Source organism: Haemorhous mexicanus, chromosome 9, assembly GCF_027477595.1.
Source record: "Haemorhous mexicanus isolate bHaeMex1 chromosome 9, bHaeMex1.pri, whole genome shotgun sequence".
Taxonomy (NCBI): domain Eukaryota; kingdom Metazoa; phylum Chordata; class Aves; order Passeriformes; family Fringillidae; genus Haemorhous; species Haemorhous mexicanus.
Genome location: NC_082349.1, coordinates 30,220,205 through 30,245,036, shown reverse-complemented (window position 1 = coordinate 30,245,036; position 24,832 = coordinate 30,220,205). Strand labels below are relative to the sequence as shown.

General features: G+C 41.4%; 1 protein-coding gene across 6 annotated transcripts in view; it reads left to right on the top strand.

Moving 5' to 3' along the window:
• Positions 1–24,832, top strand: part of CEP350 (centrosomal protein 350) — a 70,682-nt gene that overhangs the window by 40,779 nt on the left and 5,071 nt on the right. For all 6 annotated transcript variants that reach the window (XM_059854762.1, XM_059854758.1, XM_059854760.1 and 3 more), the window contains exons 28-37: positions 6,266–6,465; positions 8,590–8,801; positions 10,005–10,149; positions 12,787–12,947; positions 13,514–13,653; positions 14,477–14,559; positions 15,192–17,239; positions 17,533–17,934; positions 18,023–18,169; positions 19,265–19,387. In XM_059854762.1, coding sequence (XP_059710745.1) covers positions 6,266–6,465; positions 8,590–8,801; positions 10,005–10,149; positions 12,787–12,947; positions 13,514–13,653; positions 14,477–14,559; positions 15,192–17,239; positions 17,533–17,934; positions 18,023–18,169; positions 19,265–19,387 — 3,661 coding nt within the window. The remainder of the gene's footprint in view (positions 1–6,265; positions 6,466–8,589; positions 8,802–10,004; positions 10,150–12,786; positions 12,948–13,513; positions 13,654–14,476; positions 14,560–15,191; positions 17,240–17,532; positions 17,935–18,022; positions 18,170–19,264; positions 19,388–24,832) is intronic.

Sequence of the window (24,832 nt, the reverse complement as noted above, 5' to 3'; positions counted from 1 at the left end):
TTGAAGCCCTAAATTCTTATTTGAGACTAATTTCATTGAAAGTCTGGCTTCTGCCAGTTGCCACAAGAAATAGTCTTTGCTTAAACAATTCTTTTGAGCTTAGAACCAAGACAGTCACTGCACTTCAGTCCATGTGGGTGATCTTTGGAATGTGTTTTCTCTTGAGACTCCAAACCCAGCTGGATAAAACATCCCAAAGCAAGCAGTGCCATGTAAAGACCAGCTGTCCTTGTCACATTTAGCAGCCTTGCTTGCAATCATTTTGCCAAGCACATTTCCCACCCATGCATGTGTTGGAGTAGATGAAAAGAAAACCCAGCAGCAGTAAGGGAGGCTTTGGTGGGAGAAGGGAAAACTCAGAACCTGTTGTACTTTCATGGCCTTTGTGTCAAGCCTGAGTTGATTGCTGTTTAATTCTGACTCCTCTGGTGGCATCTGATAAACTGAACAGCCAAAATCAATGATAATTAAAAGTTTCTGAGGTGTTCTATTTCTAAAACTAAACTCCTCGGATTCCAAATTGTATGAAAACGACCCCATCATCATAGTGGCAAATTCTCAAAGTATCTTTTGAGACTGGTAAATGACTTAAGATAGGGTCTTGAAAAGCATATGTGTTGTAGGCCATGCTGACTTCTATGGTTTCAAGAAAGTAATGGTTTTTTTCTGATCTTATTTTTCTGTTAAAAGAGGTTCTTTATCTTATTTTTTCCCTACAAACAAATTCAACAAATTTCAAATGGTGGTAAAAAACAATCTGGAGGTTATGAATTTTGAGATACAGTATTAATACTAAAAGAGATGATAAATATGCTTGTACATTCAAGACTTCCTTTGCTATTTTTTATCAGCTAGTGGCTTTGTCAGTATTGTTCTTGAAATCTTATTTTTTCAAAGTACATTCATTTTTAAACCACATTTAAAATTGCATAAAGACTTATATATTACAAGGGATAGTAGCAGATATCAAGTATGTCCTACCTTTAAAGATATTTTAGTCATGATTTGATTATTATTTTATGTAGTTGGAAATATTTCTCACCTGGAGAATACTTTTCAAAAGCTGGATACCAAGATTTGAGATGGAACAATTCCTTTTAGGCAGAACAAGTGCAAATTGTGTGTGATCTATGTGATCATGTGGTTTTGGTTTTATGGTTTTAAAAGTCTTGGATTGGTGTATATGTTCAAAGGGGGAAGTATTTTATGTAAGTATAAATGATTCTCTAAAACTTGATTTCCCTCTTGTACAGTTTTTGCACACCTTTGGCAGGTGTTTTGGTAGTGGTAGCAGTGCTTATTGATTGAAAAACAGTGCTGACTTGGCATCTTTTTTTTAATGTCTTGATTTGTAAAGCACCTAAAAATAGCAGTAAGAGGTTTGGTTTGGGGTTTAATGGTAGCAAGCTGCCATTTGAGGGGAGTCAGGGTGGGAAATGGGGCTCAAGGGAAGAAGATGGATGATAAGTACAAAGGAACTAGAGGAAGGAATTGGGAAAGCCTGCTCTGCTGGATTTGCTGTACTCCACAGCAAGGTGGAAATCCTTTGGCTTCCTACTTAGGAGGCAGCTTTAATATTTGTCTTGTGCTAAAAGGGGAATGAATGAATAGTTCTGTTTTCATTTTAACTGATGAGTCTGTGTAGCCTGCATGTGAACAGGAGCATGCTCTGTCAAAGAGAATTAAGCACTTTCCCCTGGCTTTCCTTGCATATGCAGCATTAATGACAATCTGTGCAATAACAAATTAAATGCTTATTTTCATTTGCTTTTCCTTGGTGTGCTTCTTAGCTTGCATTGTAGGTGATAGAGCTAAATTGAGCATGGTATTTTTCTATAAATTTGATAATTCATTAGGAATTAGCTTAAAATGGTAACACTTTTAAGAAATACCATTTTAAGCAGAGCTGTCAATTATGTAGATTTTTTTTTAAACAATAGGTATTATCTTTCTGCAGTTCAAATGAAATATATGAGTATTCTGAGATCAAGTCTGTACTTTGTTGCAAAAAATCCCAGTTAGCAGCTATAATATGAATGGCAGGTATATCTGGAACTGTCCATGTTTTAAAAGTAAACTATTTAATCTCTTTTTTCTTTGCTCTTTCACTGGTGCTTACCTTATTGGAGAAATAGTTTTACTGAGGTTTCGCCAGGTGAAGAAAGTGTGTTTAAAGTTTCAGACCAGGAAATTGTTGATATTGCAAAACCAGCATGCTCTTTAATACCAATAACACACTCTTTTGAGAGAATAGCATGAGAAGGGTCAGGCTGAGATATGTTAACTGGTGCCTGTGGTAATCTGCATCAAAGTAATGAAACTCCCTAAAATTTAAAGAAAAATGCAGCAGTGTGAAAGTAGCTTGTCTTTCATTACCAGAAAACCAAGTGTTACAAGTGTATGTTCTATAACCTTCTGCATAACAGTGTATAGTTTTTGTACTGCAGATGTTGGGTATTAACTATACAATGTTAAATGCAATTAATTTTAAAGTTCTTTGCCAGATGCTATCCTTTTCTCATTCTTTCTGCCTTAATTGCTATTTAGTTGTAAACTCTTCCTCCTTATTTTGTAGACACTGCTCTCCTGTTCACTACTTCTTCTCTGTCTTTACGTCTCACCACTGGGCCTCTCTCAGTGTCTGTTTTCCCAACCTCCACCCCAAATTCCAGCTGTATATCTACAACCAATTGGTCAGGTAACTGTCTATTTCTCCAGTGATAGCCTCTTTGATAGAGCATGCTCTGTTCAGTCCTAGAAAGTCCAGAGGTTCTTCAGCAGTGGACACGGCTGACCCTTGCCTCACTGTTTGCAGATCTTTATCAGTGACATGGGCAGGGGGATCACTCCACCCTCAGCACCAGGCTCAGCAGTGCAGGGATTTGTTGGAGGGAAAGAGTGCCATCCAGAGGGACCTGGACAAGCTTGAGGAGTGGGCCAGTGTGACCCTCATGAAGGTCCACAAGGCCAAGTGCAAGGCCCTGCACCTGGGTCAGGACAGTCCCCACTATCAGTTCAGTCTGGGCAGTGACTGGATTGAGAGCAGTTCTTCAGAGAAGGCCTTGGAGATGGACCAAAAAATGGGGTATGACTGCAGTGTGCACTTCACACTTGCAGCAGGAAAACAACTCTGTTTTGGGCTGCCTGGAAAAACAGCAGGTCAGGGAAGGTGGTTCTACCCCTCTACTCCACTGTGGTGAGACCCCACCTGCAGTGCAGTGTCTGGCTCTGGAGTCCTCAGGGTGAGAAGGACATTAACCTGTAGGAGCAGGTCCAGAGGAATCCACAAAAAAATGAGAGAGAGGGAACACCTTTCCTGTGAGAAAGGCTGAGAAAGTTGGGCTTGTTCAGTCTGGAGAAGAGAAGGCTCCAGGGAGACCTTGTTGTGCCTTTTCAGCATATACAGTGAGGTTATAAGAAAAATGGAGAGAGACTTACCAGGGCCTGTAGTGATAGGGCAAGGGGTAATGGTTTTAGGCTGAGAGAAGGTAGATCTGGATTAAATATAAGGAAGAAGTTCTTTGCTGTGAGGTTGGTGAAGCACTGGCACAACAACCTGTCCCATCCCTAGAAGTGTTCAGGTCAGCTGGAGCTTTGAGCAACCTGGTCTAGCAAAAGAAGTCCCTGCCTATGGTAGAGGAGTGAAACTAGATGATCTTTAATGTCCCTTCCAACCCAAACCATTCCAGGATTCTAGTTTCTTATTCCTGCTGTGTTCTGAGTGGCAAACAGACAGTTCACTCTGCTCCCACTGTCTGGTTGCTACTTCAGAATAGCTGCTGAAACCTCATACTTTGGGCTTATAGTCAATATACCTTCAAATGTGCAATTACAGTTTAGAGCAGCAGGTTAATACTAATATTTGAAATGCATGGATAAAGTGTGTGATGTTAGCATCAGAGAAACAGACTTTGAAGTCATGCTGCTGTAATCTGAGTGCTGCTGCTTCCTCATTGCTCCCCCACATTTCCAGCTGCATAGATGCCAGATGTGCTTTTGCAATTTTTTTTTTCTGCTTTCGAGGATAAATGTGTATGCTTGGTGTTGCAACTGGAACCCTCTAGACAGCAGATGCATTGCCTTAATATTTACTGCAATTTTGGGGCTCTGGCCTTTAAAACCCCAGGGTTATGAAAGGGTCTGCATCTTTGGCCATGCTGCTTTGATCCTCCTCTTCTTCTGGGTTTTTTGTTGGAATCTTCTTTCTTTCCCATCACTTCTGTTGACTTATCTTTCTTATTAAGTAGTTCTTCTGTGGTAACTATTTTCATGGCCATTTCATTAATTCTCCTCCTGTTTGTGGTCTTTTGGATAATTAATTTGACATCGGCTTTTTAGGAGTCCTGCTCTTTTGAATCCATTTATTTCAGCCTTTCTCTGCCTTTTATTTCAACTTGATGTGCCTCTCTCAGGACCCAGTAAGCTGCAAAACTTCCTGATGAAATCAAACAGTAGGTGAAGAAAGAAGAAAAAGTTGCTTTTTGCATTGAGGTCATTGTAATAATGACCTCTAAAACAAGTTCCACATGCATGATCTGCTGGACTAATTGGAACTGTGTGTGTGAGAGTAAGAGTGGATAGATCTGATAGTGCTGGTGAAAGACACAACATTATCATGACTGTGCCTGTCATGTTTGTAATGCAATTGCTGTTGGTCGTTTGCTCTGTTAATGATACCAGCCTGTCAGTTTTGCATAAATGTAGATGATGTTTGATGTTTGTCTATAGAAAGTGTTAAAATTATGCACAAAATCATGGAATCTGTCAGCTTGAAGGTGGCAGATGTTCCAGAGATTCTGAGGTGCTTCTGGTTTTTACCTCCTCTTGTTTTCACCATCAGAAAAAAGATTGGGAGCGTCTCTAACTGGCTTCTGAAACTTTTCCCTTCATGTCATAACTTGCTCCCTTTGTCTGAATCTGTCTTAGAGAAGGACTTATCTGAATCTCAACCTTTCTGATCAACTGCCAGCTCACTTTTCCAGGGAACAGAACAAACACTGAGTGAGCAAATGAGAAATGTCCCTTAGCAGGCAAGACCTGCACGTTAGTCACTTGGCCATTCCAGACTGTAAATAAAAGGGTTTTTTGAAACAGGAGAGATTAAAAAGCACAAATGAGATTATTATCTGCTTTGCAGCTTAAAAACTTTGATGCTAAATGCTTGGGATGGCTTGAAAATTATAAGGACATTTGCGAAAACAAAGTATCACAAGTCTTTGAAGTCTCCCTTCTATAGCACCACTACTTCTGTACCAATGGCAAACTCTCTAGCTGGCAAACTGTGGACTTTCTACAGAGTGATTCTGTAACATCTTAAAGCTTTCAGTGTAGGAGGCTGATAGACACTCTTCTGTAGACTTGGAATGCCAGAGGAAGTGTGTGCAATTGATGTTGAACTTGCTTCCAATTTACTGTCTGAAAGGTTAAGTGCTGTGGTTACTTCAGTGCTCAGAAATGAGACAGGAGCTGGCAAAGGGAACAAGTGTGTGCACACAGACCTGTTCATACCTACCAAATCCTGTGAGAGTTTTGTCAATTCTAAGGTTTCATGGATCACTTAAGAGCTCTTTGTCAGAAAAAAAATATCTACGAATTTTCAGCATGAGATTTAATTTTGATTTCTTCTTAAACTACCAGCCAGATACGTTAGTAGATGGGAAGAAACATACTGGTGTCATTATTCTCTTGATGCTGTCAGCTCACAATTAACATTCCAAGTGTACCAGTCCATAGAGATGATGCTTAAAGGAAGAAGGATTAAAGCTCCAGGAGGACTATTAATATAGAATCATCTTCTCTTGTAATAACGTATTTGGAAAAAACTATGAGGCATCTGAGGTTACAATTTTTCTGTCACTGGGGTTAGCAAAAAAGGAAAGTTCATTTTTCAAACGGTCACAGCTTTCTAGAAGGTTCCAGTTTAATACCACAGGTACATTTCATGTCCTGAAATTGGGAACTTTTTCTGTTGGGAATTTTTTCTGTTTAGTTTAGTGCGTATGATTTTAATGATTTTGAAGATTTTTTTAAATATAAACAGCCTCTTTACAGTGTGATGTAGAGATTACTTCCTGCAGAGAAAAGAACCCTTGTCTACTTGTGGGGTTTTTGCAGCAGCACATCAGAAGTCTGGGAGATAGCAGTTATTGTGGCTATTATAACTGAACAACTGCAATTCTGGGAGTGATGGCAATGGAGCATCTGGGTGCTGGGAGCTCAGAGTGTGGCTGGCTGGTTTGGCATTGTCCTGTGCTCTGCCTGTCAGGTTCCTGACGAAGCGGGAGCAGAAGCTGATGCAGCGCCGGCAGCACGCGGAGGAGCTGCTGGAGTGGAAACGGCGCCTGGATGCCGAGGAGGCGGAAATCCGGAGGATGGAGAAGCAGGCTCTGGCTGCCTGGGACAAAGAGCTGCTCAAAACCAAGATAGCCAAGAAAGAGCTGGGGGATCAGAGAGCTGAGCCCAAAGGTAATGGGGACTGGGGGGAAGTAACACATACGATAAGAGTGAAGGATTGCTTGGGTTTGCAGTTGTTTCCTTTTCTGATATTTTGGTTGCTTTCTGGACACTCTTGGAATCTCAAATTCTGCACTCTGTTGCCTGTTCTACACCATAGTGAAATGTGTATTTCTCCTTTGCTATGTATCCTCCCAAGTGAGCATAAGCCCATCAGTCACTTATATATACAATTTCTGAACTGTATTTCTGTCTTTCAAAGCAGAAATACTGGAGTATGGCATGATCATAGCAATGTATCTGAACAACTTAGACTACAAGGTGCACCAGCCATTTCGCTTGTTACTGTTCTTACCAGGATTTTCTCAGGGCTCTGGAATTCATCAAGGTTACTAAGACATACACTGTGCTAAAATAAGAAAGGAGAAGCTGAGAAACCAAATTCCAAAACCACGAGAACTCGATAACGGGGGGCAGCAAAGCACCTGCACTGTAACCAATCACATATTTTGAGAAGTGCATGCAGAACACATGAACAAGCAAAGGCACCAATAAGAAATACTTGATCAGCCTGTGCAGTAGAGTTTATTGTTTACATTATGCACTTACTTATACAGAGAATGTATAAGTAAGTGCATAATGTAAACAATAAACAGCTTCTACTTAATCATATTTAGTTAGTTGTCCAGGAGTCCTGAATTTCCCACGCATGATCTTTTGCTGGTAGTCTTCTGAACTTACTCTGTTAAAACCATTTTCCCCAGTGGGGAGCAAAGTGGCTCTGCTTGTTAGCTTTAGTACTGTAGGTGAGGATGGCTCCTGTCAGGGGCTGCTTTACCATTGTCTGTGTTTTCAAAAAATTGAAAGAATTTTTTTCTCCCCTCCGTTGGTAATGCCACCTGTTTGAAATGTGTAGCTGTGGTAAAGTATTCTAGGATGTAATTAGTACAAATTATGCTAATGTGAGGAAAAATTGAATTCCCAGATGTTGGAAGCTACGACTTTACAGTTCTGTTTTAAGGGGATCATGCTGAAGCACAGGGAACAGAATTGGATTGAGAGAAAGTGATTTCAGGGATTGTTCTAAAAACATATCTATTTTTCTTTTTTTCCCCACTTTACTGAAAGTAGGCAGCCCATCCTTTGAATGTGCAAAGGGAATTCAGAGTAATACCCTATTACATTTGTTACTGAAAGCAGACATGTGGATTTTAGGCACTGTAAGACATTTTAAAAAAGATATGTGTATGGGTAAGTTCCAATGAACAAAAATTCAGCACAAATGCTGAGTTCTTATCAATAAGTGAGACTTGATTGTATCTACCAGTAAACATTGGAGCACAGCCCTGCTTCAGAAGGAGAAGTCCTTCTCCCCAGCCTTTATTCAAACACTGAATAGTTCTCCATGGCTGCCTCAGTAATGCCATGACTCCTGCAGAATTAAGTAAACAGGAATATTGAAAACCCAAATTATTATTTTGTTTGTTGCCATTTGAGAGACTCATGATGAAATCATAACATTAAAATGTTTTCTGCAACTACTGTAAAGGAAGCAGTCAATTCTAAATTCAAGATCTGGCCTGCAGATTATATGCTCCTCCATGACTTCTTCAGACTAATAGTGACTCTTGCTTCTGTATGGTCAACTGGAAGGACAGGTTTCCCCAATACTCTTTTTGGGGTGTGTTGTCTGGAAAATGTTAGAATATCCTGAAAAGCTCTTTATTTTAGATATTCAGCAATCACTAAGAGTGTTGGGCACTTCTCACAGAGGCACAGAATCATTTGGATTGTAAAAAGCCATGTGAGATGATAAAGGCCTACCTCTTACTGATACCACCTTGTCAACTAGATCAGGGCACTAAGTGCCACATCCAGCTGTTTCTTGAACACAAATTATGCTTTCAATCACACTTCTCTGTTAAACAGGCTTGTTCTTGCTAAATATTTCAGCACCAGTTGTCTAGGTGAGTGAAATAATGTTTGTTTGACATGTACTGCTAGCAGTTACTACTTTCTCTGCAGACAGCATCCAAAGTTTGCCTTTCAACCTTATGCCTTCAGCCTTACATGCCTTCAGCTTCTGCATGTAAGATGGTTCTGATGTGCTTTGTTTTTTCTTTCATTGAATCTCAGAAACAGCTAGTGAGGAAGAGTCTCCAGTGCCTTCTTGCTCTCATCTGAACAGTGAAAGCTCTATCCCAGAAGATCTTGGCAGTCTGGCTGCTGAGTCTGTCCCATCAGAGCCCATGGGCCATGGCCAGCCAGAAAGCCCAGATCAGAGTACAATTAATGAAGAAATGGCTTATTCTGAAGATCTCAAGTCCTCCACATCACCTGGCAAACTGGTGAGTGAGCTGTTCTGCCTTCTGTACTCTTACACACGATCAGAGAAGTGGCAAGTACTGCCATCCCAGTTGGCTAAGTTGAGATTACACTATTAACTAGATCTGTTTTCTGTGTTTATGATACCATTTCACATTACTGTGAGGAATCATTGGCATCAGACGTGTGCTTTGAAGTCTTGAGGAAATATTGTTTCCGCACAGAGTTGAGATATTTTTAAAATTGTGGGTAGTCTTGCAAAACATTTTGCGTATGTCCCGTAGGTATGCAGTGCTCAGTGGTGGAATACTGACCCAGTTTAGCAGTGTGAATTAGCTGTAGGCTAGTTTGTTGCCATTGTATAAATTCTTTGAGGCCATGGAAGCTATGCTCTGTTTTTCCATTTTGCCTTATTTGCAAGTAATGTGTCCCAAAGTGTAGCTATAGGATGAAGAAGCAGACCTGTAACCTCATGCACAGTCCTTTGGGTTTCAGATTGTGTCTGCTTGCTGCTTAATTCTGCCTTATTGTTCTATTCCAATTGTTATTTCTAGTTGGATGATAATTTTAATGAGTTTCATCCTGATAACTTTGCCCTGTGCTCAATAAGACAGAAAATTCAGTGTCTGTGGGGTAAAAGAACTGCTTATCTAGACTTATTACAAATACTTTCTTGGCAAATTTGCTGAGGAGATAATAATAAAATGGCTAATGTGTGCCAGAGGTTATGTCCAAGGCATGTTAAAGGTTTGTAGGATAATGTTGAAGCGTTAAGCAGCATTTTAGAAGAACATTTGCTCTTTGAGTTTTTGCCTGGCCTCAGAAAAATAGTGCTCTGTTGTTTCACTGATTCAGAATGTTGTCTTGCACCCTTTCCATGAAGTGGTTAATTTTATTAGTTTATTTACTAGGAGTTCCTATTGCTGCAGATGACACAAACGTATTGAACACATGTGAGTCAGAGCCATGTCAGTTCACTTAGGTGGTAGCAGAGTAGCCTAAGCAGGTTTATTGAAATCTAGGCTCAAAGTAAGCAGTCAGCTGTTGCTGCTCTTCATTTTACTGTTTTATTTTCTAGCAAAGATTGAATTCTTAAGATTGTTGTATAGGTACCACTGTTTGAGATGTCCTCTTGTCATGCTGTTCTCTCCTTTTAAGTGGCTCCTGATGACAGTGATCTTTTACTTTCAAACTGCAATTACTTATTTATTCTTTTTTTCTCCCAGTCTCCTCCCAAAAGCAGCATATCTGTATCAAAGCAAGACTCCAGCAAAGGCAGCCACAGAACTGGAGGACAGCTACATTCACCTGTGAAGTCCCACCAGACATCTCACAACTGGTCTGATGAATCCTTATCCATGACACAGTCAGGTAAGTGTAATACTCACTTGGGTTTATATTGCTTTCTCAAAACTTTTGCTTTTAACAAACTTGAAATGCAGACACAGGTGTGGAGAGGCAGACAAATTCCTGGAAATTGCCAAGGCTTTGGGTTGGTGGGTGTGTTTTCCCATTATGTAATTAGATCTCTTCAGCTGAAGAAGATCTTTATGTAAGGAGGTTTATACTTTATATCCTCTTGTAGAAAGCGGTGCTGGTTCTGCAAACACATGTGAAGAAGATAAGTCAATAGTTAAGGTGGTCCTAGGATTTAAAAATCCTTCCTTCTGCACCCAGCTCCAGAAGCAGAACAGCTCTGTTACATGGCAATATGGGAGAGACCTGTGGGGCTGCTCTGCCATGTGCAGAATCAATGGATGCTTCAGGGCATAGGGGTTATTTGTGGAGGAGGGTTTGGTCTTTGTGCAGTAAAATAGGGCCTAGGGTGGCATTTTGGGCTGTAAAATCTCCTGCATGAACTCAATGCACCCTTTAGCCAGTACCCAAGCTGCCTGCCAGTAAATGCTGAGGGGAGGAATACTGGAAGTGAAGTGGTTCAGAGCAGCCCTTTCCCTGCTGTGCTCTCAGTCATGTGGAGTGCAGGGGTTCCTGAGCTCCCTCCAGTGGGTCACCATCATCCACTCTGGTCACCTGGGAAGTCTGTTTTGACCCTTTCCACACTTTCAGTCTCTAGAACATCTTGTTTTCCGCAGTGCAACTGATAGAGCACCATAAAATATTTATTAGCAAATGAGATACCAATAAAAATCCCAAGAAGGAACATGCTAAGTCTTCAGTGGAAAAAGAATTAGCAGGTTCTCTTGTGTGTACTGGCTGTTGTTTGTGATGGTTGGTAACTTACCGTGGGAAACACCTACGTATTTGCACTGAGTAATCTGTGTTGGGATTCTGTTTGGAGAGCAGTTTCCAACACAGTGAAGCTTTCAGCACCTTGATAAAAGTTATTTTAAAGCTCTGACTCAGCAGTCATATAAGGGAGCCATTATGAAATGTAGAGCAGTCAACAGTGATCACAAAAATAAGCTTGTATAAAACAAAATATTGACAGTCTTTGATTTCAAATTCTAAAGAAAGGTATAAGAGGTGGGAAGCTGATCAGGATGGTGCTGGTTTCACAATAAATCATTCCATTGTAAAGAGACAAATGTTCTGGCCTGCTGAGTAACAGTGAAGTCACTGCCCTGTCAGTCTGATGCACGCGTAGACAAGGTCCTCAAAGATGAAAGCATGTGCAGATCTTTCCCTTATGAGTTGATCAAGAAATGCTGTAATTACACAGTGGTCACTTATTGTTAGGGAGGAGCTGTTAATTACAGTGGCATCACAAAGGCTCCTGATTAGCAAGAGAGATTCCATTCTTTTTGTTTGGGTTTTGGTTTTTTTAAAATTCTTTAAATGGTTAACAACAGTTGTTAATGCAAAAAGAATACAGTAGTTTGATTGCATTTACTGCCCATTTTTAAGAATGGAATCCTTCATTATAGGTTCAAAAAGGAGATGGATTGGGGAAATGTCAGCTTTTCCTGCTGGCTGACCAAAGCATATTGGTAACTGACTTTCTAAACTACCAAGTAAAGTAATGGGTATTTATGAGCATCTAGAAAACAGGACAGGTGATACTGAGCATTAGGAAAACCAACCAGCCAAAATCCTCCTCTTGGGAGCTGCAGTTATAGAAGAGGAAGGGGCACATGAGCTCAGGGAGGAGCCCCAGTAAGGCTGTGTCAGGTAATACTTTGAAGAGTTTTTGATAGTTAATTGTGGTAGCAGCAATCTGGGACAAGGATCTTGTTTTGCACTATGTTGGTATACATTTAAAGCAAGAAACAAGTGGACATGTCACATGGGTGGAAAAAAACAACTAATGAGAGACTGAGGCATTCTTTGTGTAGAGTCTGAGAGACTAACAGGAAATAAGGAAAGCTGTTGCAGCAGAAATAAGAAAATCAGCTGAGTTATTGGTAGAATTGGGTTACCGTGCAGAGATCTCAGTACCTGGGGGCTGTGACAAGCTCTGCATTGTTCATACAGACTTCCCTTCCAGCTGTTGGCCAGTCAGCTCTGTATTTCATAGATGTATTTAGTCTAGGGGACAGAAAATCTGCATAGGCCAGAAACTTATACTTGGTTTGAAGTCTGTTGTCCCAAGTGACATTCTCACCAATGAAGTGTCCTCTGCAACTTGAAACTCTGTATTATAACTGTAAGCCTGTGTTTCAGATATATTTTTGCTGTGCAGTTCCAAGTTGTATTTTTAAATATAAAAATGAATTTCTGCAATACCCAACATGACAAGCAGCTAATGTTGAAGAGCATAAACGTGTGGTTGGTGTGAATAAACTTGGTAACAAGTTATTGTATCACAGCCTAACTATGTCTTTTAAACTAAGCAAGATGCAACACCTTTTTATATCTTTCACACGTGGTAGTGTTTAGAACCTGAAATCCCACTTTAAGAGCCTTGCTATGGTAAATAATATGTTGGCATTACATTCTTTGGCATTTTTCTTGGACTGTATTTTGTAATTACTGAATGACTGTTTATTGCTTTGCTCAGAATCGTTTTGTGAGGTGCAAGTTTGTAAAGACTAAAAGTAACTTTTTCAGAAACCACCTCTGATCAAAGTGACATCGAAGGACGCATCAGGGCCCTGAAGGATGAGCTCCGGAAGAGGAAATCTGTGGTTTACCAGCTGAAAAAGGAGCAGAAAAAGAGACAAAAGGAGAGACTGAAGGCCCAGGAAGCCAGTTTGATCAAACAGCTGGAGGTCAGGAAGAGACAAAAGAAGGGCAAAGTAACAGACTTTAGCCTTAGATAAATCTTGACAGTATGGATGTTGTTGGCAAAATATTGTATCAACAGCTGTGAAAGACACATTGTTGTGATGGAAGTGTGACTATTACACACAATCACAGAACAGTTTGGGTTGGAAAGGACCTTGAAAATCCTTCCATTCCAACCCCCCTGCCATGAGCAGGGACACTTTCCACTAGACCAGGCTGCTCAAAGCCCCATCCAACCTGGCTATTTAACCATTTCCAATTATGAGCCAGAGCCTTGAGGCAAAAACACCATTCCCTTTTAAAATGTCTGTCTGTAATGGGTTGCTAGCAGCATTCTGTCCTAGCTGGGATTAAAGATTAGTGCTCATGTAACTTGGTTTTGGGAGTAAAGCATTGAAATTTCTAGGATTGCAGCTGTAGATTTTGGGAAAGTTAAATAGATTGGTTTCTAGAGAAACTGAGTGTATTCTTTATCCACTCACTAGGTTTGGATTGTTGAATTGTAGTTGTGGTTTAGTGTATTAACAGCTGGAATTGTTTCCATGTACAGTCATACGATGAGTTTATCAAGAAGACTGAAGCAGAGCTGAGCCAAGATCTGGAGGCATCACCAACAGCCAAACCTCAGATCAAAACTCCATCCTCAGCTGCTGCTGAAAAACCTAAGATCAAGGCACCACCACTCCACAGGTAGCTGGGATTTCTCCTTCTTTTTTTTTTGAGATTATTTTGGAACTGATAGCTGTTTTAGCCAAAACCATGGATACAAGAAAAGCTGCTAACTTCTGTGCCTTGAAGGACTGGACATTAGCAGTATCCAATTGACCTATTTACCCAAAACAGATAAGATTTACCATGTCTGTAATCTTATGCACCTCACTGTTCTCCTGCCCAGCCTTTCAGGCTCTATTTTCAATTTAAAAAAAAAAAAAAAAAAATTCTGTTATGCAAGAATTCTGCTAGAATTCTGTGTGTGGATTATTAGCCTGAAGGCTTTTTTTTTCCATTTTGGTCACTCATTATATCCACTGCACTGTGTGAGGCAACCTGTTCATCTTTGCAACTTAAATCTGGTTTAGGTCTTAGGTTTTAAAGGGTAGAGAATTCAACTGATCTTCTGCACTTCCTACTGTATTTTTAAGCGTTCATTTTCTCCAGCAGATGGTGCAATTTTAGTGCATTCAAATTAAAAAAATAACAGAAACAACCCAACTTTTCTCTCCCTTTTTTTTTTCTTTTTTTTTTTTTCTGGAAAGAGATAAAGTTTGATTTTTGATCTTTTTAAAAAATTAGTTTCCAGGACTCTCCAGACTCTCATCTGTCCCCGTTCCCATTTTCTAAGGTCACAGTATGTTGACAAAGCTAACTACTTATGTTATAATTATAATGCCACATTGGTGTGGTGTTACAATTATACATGCCTGTCTTTCCATTTTTATCTATTAAAAAAAACCAACCAAACATCACCCTCTGGTGTAACTGTAATTCATGCAATTTGATTTTTCCAACTTAGGCCTGAGACAGCTAAAAACTGGAAATCACTGACTGAGTCAGAGAGATCTAGAACATCTTTGGAATCTGTTTCAGAACATGCAGGTAGGTAACTGGGAAAATCCATACTACAGATTTAAGATCTTGCAGACTGACTGTTTGAAAATTCTTGAACCTTTTCCTTCTTGATTCACTAGGAGGTTTTATGAGAGGATGGAGACTTCATAAAAGGGTGGTGATGGAGCTGTAATTTTGCAGTTTTGTTTAGCAGGATTCTGCTTTTGCAGAATCCTGTGTATTCAGTATTTAGTTTACTCTTTCTGAGGTGTATATGAAACCATAATTAAGTGACAACCTTTTTACTTTCTTTTGTTTCTTGTTCCTTTACCACTTGAGTTCAGACACTTTTCACTGTTTTGCTGCTGATGATTATATCATTATCTCCCATTCTAATCTTCATTGTATTTGTGGCTTGCAAACAAGTAACTGAGTCCTTACCTTAGGATGCTGGTTAAAGGAACAGAAGTAGAAAGAAAGCTTTATAACCCTGGAACTGATTGGAAGTTGCTCATTGTCATAGGACAGACAGCCAGAAGTATATGTTTCCAAGGCACCAGTTTGTATCTTCTTTTAACACAGAAACCTTGATATTAATTTAGTTCCCTGTGATTGCAGTTTGCAATAAAACAATGTGGGTTATACAATCTGCTGAAATTCACTTTTTATTTTCCTCCAAGATGCTGTGTCATCAAGAACCGAGAGATCTGTGTCTGTGCACACCAAGAAGGTGGCTGTGACAGCTATCCATGCAGGAGAACCTTCTGGAACAGCTTCCTTGGCTTCAGTGTTACCAAAGAGTTCCAGAGCAGGATCTGGTGATTCCTCAGATAGTTCTTCAGCTTGTCTCAAAGATATGAAAGACATTAGCAGGAGTCTTGAGTCAGTGAACAAAGTGGTAAACACCTCCAGTGTTGGTCCTAGCATTAGCCATAAATCTGAGATTACAGAAGACCTGGAATACTTAAAGTCAGAGGAATATGAGAGTGGAGGTTCTGATGTTAAGCCTGTGGAGAGTTCTGACGTCTTGCTGATGTTAGATGAAGGACAGGAGAGTTCACTGGATCACTGCTCTGAAAACAAACTCTCTCAGAAGGAACTGTTAGATGTAGCTGTGGAAGGTCTTCATGATACAGAAGACATCTTAGAACAGAGACAGTCCAATAAAGATGCTGTAAGTGGCCCAGGCATAGAGGAGACTTCTCACAAACTCAGCAAATCTGCAGAGGAAAAAGGTGATCTGCTTTCTGAGCAGCCCTTGAGTCAAAAAGAGCCGTTGTACCCTGATGACTTTGAAGGATCCTCTTCCAGAAAACAAGCTTCAGCTGAAGAAACGCTGCCTGGGGAGCGCTACAGAGATGACTTGGAGGGATCCCTGCTCTCTGCTAACGGGAAGTCCCTGAGGGAGCAGTCCCAGCACACCCAGGGCAGCCCGAGCAGATCCACCAGCCTGGGCAGCGATGGCGAAATCAGCGAGTGCCTCAGTGACAGGTCTGTCTCTGGCAGCATGCACTCAGAGAGGCTGCTGGAACTGAAGTCCCCAACAGAGCTCATGAAGAATGCTGAACGCAGAGATGTGGAGCAAGAGCAGGCTCCTGCTTGTTCACCACTGTGGGCCTCGCCTTCAGTCGCAGAAGAAGCAGATCATTTGTCCAATTTCAACATTGGAGACAGAGTACTTGTGAGTAAAGTCCAGCCTGGAACACTGCGGTTCAAAGGGCTTACTAAATTTGCCAAAGGGTTTTGGGCTGGTGTGGAGTTGGATAAACCTGAAGGGAACAACAATGGAACTTATGATGAGATTAAATATTTTGAATGCAGAGAAAAGCATGGTATTTTTGCTCCTCCTCAGAAAATCTCTCACATTACTGAAAGTGTTGATAGCCACTTAGACACAAATAAGGATGATGAAGATTCATTCTTTGATGATAGACTGGAGAAACAACACACAGGTGAGCAGAAAGATAGAGAAAGTTCTAAACCTGGGAAAGAAACTGAAAGCCAGAGCAGAAATACAACAGAGAACTATTCCCAGGATAAAGCTCCTGTGGACACAGCTGTTTCAGAAGCCTTAGCTGAGGAAAGGGCTGAAGAGGAGTTGTCATCTAAAGCAAACAGCATAAAAGAGATTTCTGTAGCTACTGGTTCATTTGCCCAAGAACAGTCAGTGGTGGATTACCTGAAGGATGCTGTAAAAGAGGAGGCAGGCCACACTCCTCTCACTTCTAGTGTTGTGGATGAGATTTCCACTGCTCAGTTGGATGACATGTCAGATTTCCTTTCTGAGAAACTGGAGAGGCAGAAGACACTGGGAGAGGAATGTGCTGAAAAGTTAGATGATCACTCTCCTGGCATTGTGGAGAAGCCTGCAACTCCACTGCTGGATTTGCTAGCAAAAGAAAAGAACCAGTTAGAAGCACAACTCAGCTTGCCTCTTAGAGAAGAAGAAAAGTCAAAAGACCAACTGGAAAAGGTCAGTTTGCTGACAGACAGTCTACTAAGAGATTTTGTGAAAGACACAGTCAATCAGTTACAGCAAATAAAGAAGATCAAAAATGAGAAAATCCAGCTCAGCAACCAGGAGCTCTGTGATGTGAAGGAGGAAGCCACTACTCCACCCCAGCAGGTGGAAAAGCAGATTTCAGACGGACTGAATAACTTCTTCCTAAGTTCTGATTTGGAAGATGACAGAGAAGAGCTTTCCTCTCCAGACATGTGCCCCAGACCGGTGAGTAGCAGACATCTTGCACTGGTTTTAAGAGTTGATTGTGCCTTTGACTGGGGATGCTTGAATCAGGAATGTGGTGTGGCACCAGTTTTTCTCCCGGGTTCTGTTGGATGATGTGGAGATTACCTGTGTGTTCTGTATGTGTCTCATACATTTTTGTTTATCCCAGTGCATGGCTTGTTTTGGTAGCCATTTCTTGCTAACTACATCAGTAAAGCATTTAAAAATGTCAGCTGAGGGACACAAGGGTGTGACACCACTGTGACATTTACTCTGTGTCTCTTGGTTCGCAGGAGAGTCCCGTGTTTGGTGCCAGTGGCCAGGAGGAGCTTGCCAAGAGACTGGCAGAGCTGGAGCTCAGCCGGGAGTTCCTGAGTGTGCTGGGAGATGACCAGGACTGGTTTGATGAGGACTATGGCCTGAGTTCCCGTAAGCTGCAGCAGAAGCAAGCTGAGGAACCAGCAGTGCTGCCCCAGGCAGAGCCACAGAAAGGGCCGAGCAAGCCGAGCGAGGAGCCCCTGGCGGTCCCTCACACTGCAGTGGAGGTGGAAGGGATGGTGCATGCAGCAGCTGAGGAGCTCTGGAAACTGAAAGAGCTGGGTCACGATCTTCAAAGCTGCAGCCTTAAAACAGATCTTAGTGGTGCCCTCCAAGAGCAGGACACAGACACCATAAACAAGCAGGTTTATAGAAAGGTATGGTCTTCAGGCATTTTGGTCTTGCTCTCCAAAATTTTATCATGGACAAAAAAAAGCCATAACCTTTACTTTTCCCTTTGTTCAGGTGGTATTTGATTTAACAAGAGAGATCTTTGGGGAAATCTTCGCTGAGGATCCTAATCTGAATCAGCCCATTTGGATGAAACCATGTAGGATTGCATCTGCTTATTTTCGCCGAGTCAAAGATCCAAATGATCTGGATGAAATCAAGGTAGGATGAAATCTTTGTTGAGCAGGAAAAGTAAGATGAAAACCACTGAAGTGGCATTTACCTGAGTGTTAAAAGATCATAAGAGGTGGATCCAGCAAAGGGATGAGTTGAGAAAAGGAAGATTACCAACCTGAAAGAAAATTTGTTAGAATGGTCCTTTTTTACTCAACAGATTGGCCTCCCTGTCTTTATGACTGCTACTGGTTGTTTTTAAACCTCAGTCCTCTGTGCAGAACTGCCAGGATGACCTTGATCTTATAAAATTGGTATACTGACATCCTGCAGCTGTAGCAGATTTCTGTATGGCTAAATTGGAATGGATCCAACGGTAGGGTTGGGCCAAATGGGATGAGCTAGATTTTTCACTCAGACACACACACCTATACCAGCCTCTCTGAGGACAGCAGGAATTGCTCAGAGGAACCCAAAATTTGACTAGTGAAGGCATTGTTGTGTTTGACAAGCCAGAGGAGGCCTCCATGTTGTTGGTAGTAGTGCTCAAGTAAGGACAAAATCACAGAGCCTGGGGGACAAATGAGAGCCTGACTGGACCTAGGTTAAACTTGCAGGGCTGACATTGGGAAAAAACCTGTCTTCCTTAAAGCCCTCCACAAAGAACCTTCCATATGGCTCATCAGGACACAAAACTTCCACCTGCACTGTTTCTTCTGAAATTGAGGGAGTTGACTGAATTTTGATTAACCTGCTGAAGATACAGCGTGTTAACTGTCTAGGAAAGCAAAGAAAAGAAAGAAATAGCATCTAAATCAGTCTGTCAGTTGAGAAGACTTTCAGAAGCATGTGCCTGGGGACAGCAGGGGCACAGGACAAGGAAACCAAATTCCCAGCCTGCTTTTCTTTAATGTTTTCCCATAGAATAAATTGTCAGAATCCTCTGTGTAGTGTTGAAAGTGTCTGTTCTCAAGGTTGAAACAGCAGTAGGTGTCTTGTTTCCCCCCCCACTTCTGGGTTAAATAATTGTCCTGCCAAGCTGATGTGAATTCTATAGTGTGACTTTTTTTATGGGAGCTGCTTTGTGCATACCTTTAATTTCTTAGCTCAAGTGTGATAAATCTCACCTTTACTGTTCTGTAGAACTTCATTGCAGCTGAAGTACTGAAGTTGTTCAGCCTGAGGAAGGAGCCTAACCACAAAACAGACTGGCAGAAGATGATGAAATTTGGGCGGAAGAAACGAGACCGGGTGGATCACATACTGGTAAGTGGATGGAAACAAACAATCTTGTCAGGTACTGTCCACCAGACTGAAGTGTGGCATAAGAATGTATTTTCAGTATTCACTCATGCTGTTTAAAAATACAAAGTGTACATGAGGTGTCAGAAGTCCAGTGCCAGTGAGGGAAGGTGACTTGAGTTAGTTCTGCCTCCTCATTTGATTGCAGTATAAATTCTCTCACTCCCAAAAAGTTTAAAGCAAGAATTTCCAGAAGGAAACAATGAAATATATGACTGGGAATAAACTTTTTCTTTGAGATGGCAATATGTTTTTCCTCTTACTTTAATATAAAATCTTTTTATTTTGAAGTAATATTATTTAATTTAAAGTAATAAAGAGAATGTAATTAAACTAGTGAATGCAGCTGCCACAGGGGCAGAGACAGTTCAGTGTTAAAACTGCCTGAGATGGAGCATGTCTGGTACAGTTTTTGAAAGTTACTTTGTTGTCTTGTATTGCCAGGTTAACATCTTTATTGGCTGTAATGATAGTGAAGGTTCTGCTTGGGAATATGAGTTGTCATTAACACTGTGCTTCACTTAATGACACCTGGAATTGATTCCACACCACGAGCACATATGAGTAATTTGGAGTTGTGGGTCATGTGGTCTTTTAATTGCCCATCAGTGGAGGGTTTCCAACACAGGGATTTAATTATATGTAAATAGAATATCTATTTACAGATCCCAATACATCCTGATACACTTGACTCTGGGATATAGAGGTTGTTAAAGTGTGCACAAAAAACTTCTATGTTTAGATCCCCAAGGGATCTAATATTACAGCTATTATGCAGCTGTACCAACTTTCTAAATTTTTTGCAACACAGCTAGAAAGGAAGATTCCTTCTAGTTGAAGGCATCCAGAGTGCTTCAGGTGATGTTTGAAGTTCAGACAATCCAGTCTGTGATTTACATGCAGAGCCAGATATCAAAGATTAATGGAGCTTTGACAAGTTTGGCCTAATAAATAATGTGTTTAATTTTATTTTGTTCTCACAAGAATATGGTAATAAAACTTCAGCTGAAGACTGGGAATGACTGTGTGAAGGTTGCAGCATGCCATGCTTTAGGAACAAGGCAGTCCAGGGGCATTTCTTACAAATTTATAGTGTGATGTGAGGCACTATCAGAGGAACCTTTAACTGAAAACCTAAGGAGATAAGGCAAGAGAAAGTGAACTCTATTTTATTAAAATCTCAGTGAAATATGAAGTATTGGACAGCTTTCTCTGTCTCCTAGTCAACCCCAGCTTAAGGTCATGAGTTCTGTGTTAACAGATCCAAGGCCAGAAGAGGATATACAGGTGCAAGACCTGCTGCCTATCCCCAGTAGCTGATGGGGTAGCCCTAAACTGAGAGGCCAGGTTTAGGATTCTCCACATTTTGTTGAAAGTGTATTCAAGTAGTACAAGAGAGCAATTTCCTGAAAGAGAAAGTAAGATTGTTTTTGTAGGTTTAGGTGCTGTAGAGCCATCTTTGAAAGTCACAATTCAATACTTAGTTCCAGTTTTTGTGAAGATGTAGCCAGTAAACAGCACTGCAGTGTGTAGGGGATGTCATGGAATACACACGTGAGCTCATTGATTCTCCACATGCTTTTCATGCTTGTAAGACAATGACTGTTAAAATAAAACATGATCTCTTGAAAACAGAGATTTATATTCTTAGGCTTCTGTTACTTGCATTTAAATTAGAGCACAGTTTCTTCCCAGTTTCTTTGTTCCCATTTGAAGTCAAATTAACCCTAAAATGAAAAGATCCCTTCACAGTTTTCTGTTGAGACAACTGTGTATTTTAGTGATATTGAGAAGATTGAATGCACCTGACTGTCCAGTTCTGTCTGACCCAGGAGCTGGCCATGACTTTTATTTCTTCTCTAGGCACAGAAACAAATGCCAGGCTGTTTGACTGAACTTATTCTCTCCCTGATTTTGCCTGAATACACTGTTCTGGGTTTATCATATTGAATTTAATTCCCAGTGGAAGTTCATCCCTGTGGGAAGGGGCACAGTGGGAGAAGCAGCCCTGGTGATCTCTATGACACTGGGACCTCAGGGTTGGCCATCACACCTCCTGGGAACAAAAGGGAGAACAGGATGGATTAATCTGTTGCCTCCTTGCTCTGCCTTGAGCTTTGCAGCTTCCTCCAGTTGCTGCACTTTTAGTTGCATTTTCACTTTGGTCTGTGCTTTCCCAGCACTGACACCAATGTGTGAGTCATGTTTTAGTGCCAGTGACAACAGAACATCTTCCTCTTCTCCTTTTTGCAGCATTCTTTTTGTCTTCAATCAGGCATCTCTGTGCTCAGACAAGAATTTATATTGGGATTCTTCAGGGATATGCTGGATATTTGCTCCAGTTCCTAACCTTTACAGCAAATCTTGGCTTTCAATAAACAAGTACAGGAGTTCACATTTATGAAAAGCTACTTTGTTTAAAATCAAGCAATGTCTAAGTATTTGCTTTCTTCCCTTTTTGTTCCTTCATGTTGTTCCTTTATCATGTGTGCTGTCAGTGCTTTGTGGAGAATGTCAAATGTACATTTGGTACATCAGGGCTGCCAGCATCTTTCAAAACCTGTTTTTAAACTACAGCAAGAACCCTCATATCTCCTTATTTAAGTTCAGGTGCTGACAATCAGGTTGTTTCCACTCCTTTTTTTTTTTCCACTTGGGTCTTCAGCCAAAACTCCCTGTGCTGATCTGTTTGCATGGGGCTAGAACAAACTCTGACATTGCTTTCCCTGCCAGCCCCCCTTCTCTTTTATGTGGAGCTTGAGAAAGCAGAGCTCACATGATACTGCCAAACCTATGTTTGGTTTTCACACCTGAGGAGCTTGCCAGCAGAGTGCTGCAAAGTGCTTGATCTTCTGACCTGTTGATTTAACAGCCAAAATGTTTCTTTCTGTGCAGAAGCTCTGCAACAAAGCAGGACTGTTCCTACCAAACTGGCTTAATTGGAAAGCTCGAGGTGCCACTGCAGCAGCACCCCAGATCTAAACCCAAGGGGAATGCACAGTAAGAAGAGAGTGAAAAGCTGATTGTATGCTGTGTCTAAAGGTTTCCAGGCACTCTGAGAGCAGAGGGCTGTGAGAATGCACCTGCCTGCCTTCCTCCTGCTGGCCTTCATCCAAGATACTATATCTGGATGTTTATTCTTTTCAGTCTCCCAAATAGTCTACTTACTCCCTAAATGTAGTTTATTTTAGGGATACTCTTGCTTTTGAAGAGGAAACTTGAGAAATCAAAACATGCTAAGTCACTCTCTAAATTCCCTTCTGATTATATTACTTTAGTGGGGCTCTTTAGGTGCTGTGACATTTAGTAGAGGGCCAGCAGGATCATGTGACCATGTTATCTCCTAGTTTTTCTTTTGTGTGCATGCCCCCCTTCTTTAAATTTTTTTTTAAAATAAAAATTGTCCATACAAAGACAGAAAAAAAAAGGACAGAAAAAAATACCACACAGCCTTCTGCATTTCATTGCTCTTTTTGTTTTTGTGTGGGGTGGAATTCAGTTTCATTAAAACTAGTTTTCCTGACTTCACCCAAATGCAGTTTCTTTCTGGTATACAGATCTTGCTTCCTGGTATCAAATTTGTGAAGTTTCACTTTTGTCATGAGACAGTGCAAAGTACTGAAGAAAAGGCAAAGCCCATTTCCATGCAAGGCGTGGTAGTTGTCAAATATTAAAGAAACTGTCTCAATTACTTAGGAGCAGTTTGTGGTAACACAACAAATGGATCAAACCTTTCCCAGACAAAGGAGTCACAACTGCCTTGGCTCAGATGTTGCAGCCAGGGCTGCAAAGCAGCACAGCAGTTTGCACACGTGTTCTGAATACACCATGAACAGGACTTGCCTGCAGCTGCAGATTGCGCGTTCTCGCAGTTTTCCAAAAGCATGCTCGAGGAAGTCTTCCTAATGCCAAAGGAAATTGTGCCCTCTGCCTCTGAGAGAGGGGGAATGATACAGGCAAGAGAAAATTAATAATTGATACTGTTTTTCTTTCTGGTGCTGGTAAACATCCAGCCTTTCTCTGCCTGGAGCAAGTACCTTCTCTCTCATTTACTTCTTTATCCCTTGTATCTCTTTTCACTGCTTGAGCACAGTAAAGAAATTGTCTCATCACACAGTTGTCAGGGAGACAGAATCAACAGCACCTTAGCATGGATCTGGACACTGGGGTTTGTTCGAGGCCAGTGAGATCAGAGCTTTTAACCTGCTTGATTATTTTACTCACTAGCTTCCCCCACCCTCAGTGTTACCTTTCCTAAGTCTTGACTTCACTTTTCAGCCATGGAGTGGCTGCTGGCCTGGGAGAGCCAGGCAGAAAATCTGTCAGTCACTGTCATGCACCTGCTTCAGGTTACCAGCCTTGGATGTCATCAGTCAAGGTCCCTGGGCATCCCCTGGTATTTGTCTCCACCCATCTCCTTCACCTTCAGGATCTTCCCCCATGTCCAGGATCTTTCATGCAGCAGCCATCTTCACCCTCTCCCTTTGAGCCCCCTGTTGTTTTTTTCCCAAATCACTTCTGCTTTTAGGGAATCCTTTTTCAGCATCACCTCTTCTTTTCATGACCCCTGTCTCTTCCTTATCTAAATAGTCTATGAAGCAGACACACAACACATGATCAGTCTGCAATTTGCTGCTTCTGTCTTATGCCTCTTTATTGATGGGAGGACTTGGGACATGCTGCTGTTTACTTTATCAGAATTTACAGCCAGCACATACAGGTTGCAGGCAGCATATTTCTGTGTGAGTGTTCAGGAGTCTCTTTCAGACATTTCACCCCCACACAAACCCACACCCGATTATCCACCACTTCTTAGCCTTCCCTTTAAATTATCTTTCACCTACAGCCCTCCTTCAAAGTTGATTGCAAATAGTGTTGCTTCTTCCTTATTAGCAGCAAGCCTAATGAAGCCATTACTGCCTCTTCCTTGACAGCTGTGTGGGAAAGAGGCACTTGCTGTGGTAGCACAGATTTGTAAGCAGGCAGTGTGACTCTTCCAAAGCTGTTTGCAGGATGAGATCCCTGCCCCTCTCCCCAAGCTCTCTTGAGAGGGGGAGAAAGGAGCTGTCAGCCTGAAGCCCCGTTTCTAACCAGGACCTTATGAATAGCTGCAAACCCTGCAGCAGTGCCAGTTCCCTGGGGTTCCCATAGCAGGCTTTTCTTTAGCTTCACACTCTGCTGGGGTTATTGAATCAGCATTGTGCCACAGCAGCTGTCAGCTTCAGAACACACCAGTTTCTGGGAGGTTTAGCTTCAGGCAAAAGGAAGAGAGTGTCTTGGGGCTATAGTTCATGTTCTGTCTCAGAAAACAACACTATTACATACTGATCCTGGGTTAGTGGATTTTTCAGTATGTTTAACCTTAGTTTGGCAGTGTGTAGGTGTCTGCCTCACTTGTACACTGTAAAT